General features: G+C 71.7%; 2 protein-coding genes across 2 annotated transcripts; one reads left to right on the top strand and one right to left on the bottom strand.

The window, feature by feature from the left end:
• Positions 1-3224: 3224 nt before the first annotated feature.
• Positions 3225-4469, top strand: AURANDRAFT_32627 (hypothetical protein; the record flags this gene model as incomplete). Its single annotated transcript, XM_009042696.1, has 1 exon — positions 3225-4469. One exon carries the CDS (start codon positions 3225-3227, stop codon positions 4467-4469), a length of 1245 nt encoding a protein of 414 aa, XP_009040944.1.
• Positions 4470-4664: 195 nt separating this feature from the next.
• On the bottom strand, positions 4665-6163 carry AURANDRAFT_60323 (hypothetical protein; the record flags this gene model as incomplete). Its single annotated transcript, XM_009042662.1, has 2 exons — positions 4665-5853; positions 5987-6163. 2 exons carry the CDS (start codon positions 6151-6153, stop codon positions 4755-4757), a joined length of 1266 nt encoding a protein of 421 aa, XP_009040910.1.
• Between the last annotated feature and the right edge of the window lie 754 nt (positions 6164-6917).

The raw sequence follows: 6917 nt of genomic DNA, 5'->3' as shown, positions 1-6917 counted from the left end.
GGCACGACGGCCGGCTGCATCGCCGCGTCGCCCGAGACCCGCAAGACCGCGCCCGTGCGCACGTACTGCAGCACGTCCGGCGGGAACACGTCCGAGAACGCGTGCGCCATCTGGTCCGCCGGGGTCGCGTAGCCCTCGTCGCCGCTCCGGCACGGCAGCCGGTAGAACATGCACTTCTTGCCCGTCCCGGGGCACTTGCCGTGGGGGTAGGCCTGGCCGACGTCGATGCCGTACTTCTTGAGCACCGCCGGGAACCGCTTCGCGTCGACGGCCTTGGCGTCGACGTCGAAGTAGGCCTGCGCCACGGCGTCGCTGGGCCAGCCCATGAATCTAGATAGCGACGGGAACTGCTGGAAGCCGTCCACCGACGCGATGTCGTCGCCCGGGAACGGGATGAACCAGATCCCTGGGCGGCGGCCGACGAGTCGACGTAGTCCTTCGACGACACCGTTCGGCCTGCGAGCGTCGACGAATTCGAGTGCGGCACCCCCGAGGTTGGGCACCACGCCGTGGCGCATGTATCGGACGACGGGAAAACGAGGGAGGTGTCGCTTTTGGCGGTCGTGGCCGCGCAGGAGGCCAGCGGCGAACCCTCCCGCCCCCGGGCGACGACGCCGCTCGCGGCCGCGCGCGCGCCCCCGACGCGTTCGCGCGACGAAAAGTCGCGAGACGCTGCGCTAGTACGATGGCTTGGGCCCGAGCAGCTCGGGGTCCATCTCCATAAGGCTGGGGTCCATGCCCAGCCTCGACTGCGCGTGACGGCGGCTGTGGCGATTGCGATTGGTCCAGGCCAGCGACCGTGCTCCCGACGTGACGGCAATGGACTCTTTCTCTAAATTTTGCCACTTTCCTTCGACGCAAGCGTAGCAGATGCATCGCCGGGGTAAAAAAACGAAACACGACGCAGGATCGCAAGCCCTCGCGTCCGACGGAGGACGAGTACCGTCGAACATCGAGCGACCCATCGCGCGCGCGGACGACCGATCGCGGCGAGGTGAACCGTTGGTGAAGCGCACGAATTCGGGGGGGCTGCCCTTCTGGTGGTGGGCGGGCACGATGCGCGAGGAGTGCAAGAGCCCGACGCCCGGCTGGACGCTGTCGCCGGCGCGCAAGGCGCCCGACGACGAGGTCGGGCGCCTGCGGGACGAGCTCGCCGCGTCGCGGCGCGAGATGCGCGACGAGGTCGAGCGCCTGACCCTCGAGCTCGTCGAGTGCCGCATGGGCCTCGCGACGGCGGAGTACGACAAGGAGCAGGCGCGGGCGTCGGCGCGGCGCGCGGAGCGCGAGGCCGAGGAGCTCCGGGAGGCCGCGGCCGCCGCCGCGGCGGCGAAGGCGGACCTCGCGGAGGCCGCCGCGGACCTCGAGCGCGTGACCTCCGAGCTCGTCGCCGCGCGGCTCGAGCTCGCGACGCGCGAGTTCGACCACGAGGCCCGGCTCGCGGCGGCGCGCGAGTCCCACGCCGCGGCGCTCGAGGCCGGCGCGGCGGCCCTCGCGGACGCGCAGGCGAAAGTCGCGGAGCTGAGCCTGCCGGCGTCCCCCGCTCCCTCGGCGTCGCCCGCGTCCGGCCGGACGTTCCTCGGCCGCCTGCGCTTCGCGTCGACGGCCTCGGCGGCCGCGGCGCCGGCGCCGCGCGCCGGGGCGCCGGCGCTGTCGCTCCGCGAGCTCATCGCGCGCGTGCCGCTCTTCGCGTCGCTCACGGCGCCGGAGCGCGACGCGCTCGCGGAGAGCTGCCTGCCGGCGAGTTTCGGCCGGGGCGAGGTCATCAGCCGCACGGGCGAGTTCGCGGACCACATGTCCCTCATCGCGTCGGGCGCGGTCCGCGTCTGCGTCCGCGAGGCCGAGGTCGCGGCGCTCGAGGCGGGCTCCTACTTCGGCGAGGACAGTCTCATGAACGACGCGCCGCGCGCGGCGACGGTCGTCGCCGCCTGCGACGTCGCGACCTACTGCGTGCCGCGCCGCGCGGTCCGCGACGTGCTCGCGAGCTACGCGGCCGCGGCGCCGGAGCGCCGCGCGGCGTCCTGGGCGGCCTACGAGTCCTACGAGTCGGGCCTGCTGCGGAAGCTCGCGGCAGACGTCGCGACGGCGCGGACCCAGGCCGAGTACATGGCCATGCTCGCGCGGCACCGGTCGTCGGTGCAGATCATCCCCCTCGAGCCGACGGCGAAGTTGTTGAACACGTCGCGCGACTTCTCGCGCGCGCAGTTTTTGAAGGACCTCCGGCGCGAGTCGGCCGTCGTCCTCGACGGCGCGTCCTACCCGACGGCGTCGTCGGTCCACTTCGACCGCTTCCTCGACGCGCTCCGCGGCATCGCCGAGGCCGCGGCCGCGGCGCCGCGGCGCGCGGAGGCGCTCCGCCTGCCGCCGTCGCTCGTCGGCTTCCTGCCGCTGCTCTTCGCCGCGGACGCGGACGCGCCGCGGTCGCCGGACGGTTCGCGCGGCGGCGCGCGGCCCGCGGAGGCCGCCGTCGACGACGTCTTCCTCCAGCTGCTCATGGCCGCGTCGCGGACGACGTCGGGCGGCGACTCCTTCGCGCGGTGCCACGAGCTCTTCGGCAACTCGGACGTCGTCGTGTTGTCGCCCGTGCCCGAGCTCACGGGCGCGACGCGCGTCCGGGCCGTCCGGCCGGGCCTCGTCGTCGTGACGTCGGCGAACGTCTACCGCATCCAGCACCTCGCGCAGGACCCGGCGCGCCGGCGCCTGGGGACGGGCTACACGACGTGGTGCCTCCTCTCCACGTCCGTCGTCGAGGTCCTCGACTTCCGCCGCGGCGACGGCGACGACGACGACGCGGGCGGCACGCGGCACCTGTCCGTCAGCTTCTTCCCGCCGGGAGCCGAGGACGCGCTCCGCGCGGGCGCGTCCTAGTGTTCGCTGATGATCTTGTGGTCATCCTGGAGGCCTTCCTGGGTGGTTGTGCTGCTGTGTGGGGCGTGTGTGGGGGGACGTCCGTATTTTCGTCTTGTGGCAATTCGGGGTTGCCTTGCTCGGTTCACGATCCACACCCGCCCGTCAGAGCCACCGCACAGCTTTCAAGCAGAACCATGGTACTACACTTCGCGCAGGCCGTCGGCCGGCGGCCCCTGAGCGCGTCGGCGACGCGCAACAATGCAAGCACGATGGCGCGGAGCGTCGCGAAGGCCGTGCGCGCCCTGAGCACCACGGCCAAGCCGTCGCCGAAGGCCGTGCGCGCCCTGAGCACGACGGCGAAGCCGTCGCCGCCGTCCATGACGCCGCCCGTGTCGCTGCTCGTGGAGAAGCCGAGCATCGCCCAGTTCAACCCGCCGAAGCGGCTCCTCATGGGCCCCGGCCCCGGCAACGCGCACCCGCGCGTCCACGCGGCCATGTCGCTGCCGCAGGTGGGCCACATGGACGGCGCGTTCCTCGCGGCCGCCGAGGAAATCAAGACGCTGCTTCGCTACGCGTGGCAGACGAAGAACGCGTTCACGGTGCCGTGCAGCGGCACGGGCTCCGCGGCGTGGGAGGCGGCCGTCGCGAACCTGACGTCGCCGGGCGACACGCACCTCGTGCTCGTCAACGGCTACTTCGGCCTGCGCCACTGCGACATGGCGAGCCGCTACGGCGCGAACATCGTCAAGCTGGAGAAGCCCTGGGGCGAGGTCTTCTCCGACGACGAGGTCGCGGCGGCGTTGGCGGAGCACAAGCCGGACACGCTCTGGGTCGCCCACGCGGAGACGTCGACGGGCGCGTGCCAGCCCATGGCGAATTTGGGCGAAATGTGCCGCGACCACGACTGCCTCCTCATGGCCGACACGGTCACGTCCATCGGCGGGCTGCCCGTGAAGCTCGACGAGTGGGGCGTCGACGCGTGCTACGCGGGCGGCCAGAAGGCGCTGAGCTGCCCGCCGGGCATCGCGCCGCTGACCTTCGGGGACCGCGCGCTGCGGAAGATGGACGAGCGCCAGGCGCGGGGCGAGGTCACGGCGAACTGGTACCTCGACATGAACATGATCAAGCAGTACCTCGTCGTCAACGACTTCGGCGTGCCCCGCGTCTACCACCACACGGCGCCCATCTCCATGGCCTACGCGCTCCGCGAGGCGCTGACGATCCTCGCGGAGGAGGGGCTCGAGGCGTCGTGGGCGCGGCACCGCGCGTCGGCCGAGTTCTTCTGGGACGAGCTCGAGAAGATCGGCCTCGAGTGCCACGTGCCCTGGGAGCACCGGCTCCCGACGCTCACGACGGTCAAGATCCCCGAGGGCGTCGACGGCGGCAAGGTCGTCACCTTCCTCCGCGAGAACTACAACATCGAGATCGCCGGCGGGCTGGGCCAGCTCGCGGGCAAGGTCTGGCGCATCGGCCTCATGGGCTACAACTCGCGCAAGGAGAACGCGGCGCTCGTCTGCGCGGCGCTCCGCGACGCCCTCGACGCCCAGGGCTACTACCGCGCGCCGGGCCTCCTCTACAAGACGCGCGCGCACTTGCGGACCTCCTTCCACGGGAGCGCGTGATCGCGTTGCGGCGGCGGCGCTGACGCGCCGCGCCCGGACGACGCCCTCCCCGGCCGACCGCGTCGGTCCTCCCCTCTCTGCATATATAAGAAGCTTCGATCGCGGCGACACGTGCGACGAGCCGCGACGTCGACAGTGGCAGCAGTGTGAATGCACATCGGCTTCGAAGCAGCTCCGCCGCCGGCCTAAGCAAGCCACTTTCACGGAACTTACTAGTACGAGAACAGACATGCCACGGTGGCGTCGGATGGGCGAGGGCGAGGAGGCGCGGCTCGTTCGCGCCTCCTATTGCTTGGCGAGGACGGCGTCGAGGGCGATCTCGAAGTTGGAGACCGTGCGGTCGACGTTCATGAGCTTGTCGAGGCCGAAGAGGCCGATGCGGAAGGAGTTGTAGTTGTCGGGCTCGCCGAGGACGAGGGGCACGCCCGCGGCGATCTGGAGGTTCACGTTCTTGAAGCGGCCCGCGTAGGTCGGGTCGTCGTTGGCGTAGACCACGGCGACGCCCGGCGCCTCGACGCCCTCGGCGGCGACGGACGTGAAGCCGCGCGCCTTGAGCGCGTCGCGGACGCCGAAGCCCAGCTTCCACGCGGCGGCCTCGCAGGCCGCGAGCCCGTGGCGCTCCGTCTCCTTGACGACGTCGCGGAACATGCGGATGGCGTCCGTGGGCATGGTCGCGTGGTACATGTGGCCGCCGTCGAGGTACGCGCCCATGACCATGCGCCACTTGTGGAGGTCGATGGAGAACGACGACACGGGCGCGGCCTCGGCGTGCGCCGCGGCCGCGTCGGAGAGCATGCAGACGCCGACGCAGGCGGGCCCCGTCCAGCCCTTCTGGGGCGCCGTGATGTAGGCGCCGACGCCCAGGTCCTTCATGTCGACCCACGCGGTGCCGCTCGCGACGCCGTCGAGGCAGAACGTCGCGCCGACCTCCGCGCACGCGTCGCCGATGGCCCGCATGTAGGCCTCGGGCAGGATGATGCCCGCGGACGTCTCGACGTGGGGCGCGCAGACCATGGACGGCCGCTTCGCGCGGATCGTCGCGACGACGTCCTCGACGGGCGGCGGCGACACGCCCCGGTCCTCCCCCGCGGCCCAGCCCTCGGCGGGCGCGGCCTTGAGCACCGTGACCTGGTCGTCGGGCTTGCCCATGCTCTGGAAGAGCTGGGTCCAGCGGTAGCTGAAGTAGCCGTTGCGCACGACGACGACGTTGCCGACGCCGAACGCGCGCGCGGCCGCCTCCATCGCGTACGTGCCGCTGCCGGGGAGCAGCACGGCGTGGTCCGCGTTGTAGGCCGCCGTCAGCGACGCGTGGAGGTCCGTCATGACTTGCTGGAAGGGCTCCGACATGTGGTTCAGCGCCCGGTCCGTGTAGACGACGCTGTACCTGCGCGGCGGGCGCCCGGTCGGCGCGCGCGCGCGGCGATCGCGCGAAGCCGTCTCGGTTTCGACGTTGGGTCGTGCGAGGCGCCGCCCGTCGAGAACGCGCGGCCGCGCGTCGTTTCCACGCGGCCGCGCACTCCATGAGCCCGCCGTTCTCCTGGATGAGCTCGTCCTCGACGACGTGCGTGTCGTAGGGCGTCGCGGCGACGGCCGTCGACATGCGGCCGCGGCGCGCCGCGGAGCCCGTCGACATGCGGCCGCGGCGCGCCGCGGAGCGCGCGAGGCGCGTCGACAGACGGAGCATGATCGAAAGCGCGTGCGGCAGGCGCGCAAGAATCGCCTCGCAGAATCGGTCGCCTCTTGGCTCTCGCGTCGACCTGTGGATGTTTGGACTTCTCCAGCAACGGACGACGATGCTGCTCGGCCGAAGCTATGGTGCGCTAGTGGGGCGTGCTGCTAGCAAACGTGGCGGCGACCACCGCTGCGCCGCCACGGGCATTCCTAGCCGCCACCACCGCCCGAATTTCTCGCAAAACTATGCCAGCCACCCGGCAGGGGCAGCCCCGCCCCGACGACGGTTTGTGACCGCACCTGATGCAGATCGTGCACGACTTCTTGACGAGAAACTGAGGCCTAAACAGGCGGCCCGGCGAAGCTACACGGACGACACGAAGCTGGGTCTCATGGGCTTGAGCGCCGACGCGCCGAAGCGAGACGTCGAGAAACGCTTCCGCGAGCTCGCGCTCGAGCACCATCCCGACAAATTCGCGGCCGCGCCGCGGCGCGAGCGCGAACGAGCCCAGAAGCTCTTCCAGCGGCTCCAGCGGGAGCGCGAGGACCGGCTCGAGGGCCGGCCGCCGTCCTTCGCCACGCCCGAGGACGAGGAGCTCCAGCTGTGGGCCGTCGCGCGGCTCGTCGCGCTGAAGCTCGCGACGATCGTCGGCCCGCTCGCGGGCCTCGCGGCCTACATGTCCCTGAAATAAGGCGCGTCACCCCACCTCGGCGCCCCGGACGGACGCCTGGTAGAGCTCGGCCTTCTGGCGCTTCTGCAGCAGGGCGCCGTGGCCC

The sequence above is a fragment of the Aureococcus anophagefferens genome, assembly GCF_000186865.1.
Source record: "Aureococcus anophagefferens unplaced genomic scaffold AURANscaffold_35, whole genome shotgun sequence".
Taxonomy (NCBI): domain Eukaryota; class Pelagophyceae; order Pelagomonadales; family Pelagomonadaceae; genus Aureococcus; species Aureococcus anophagefferens.
This window is presented reverse-complemented; position numbering and strand designations above follow the sequence as displayed.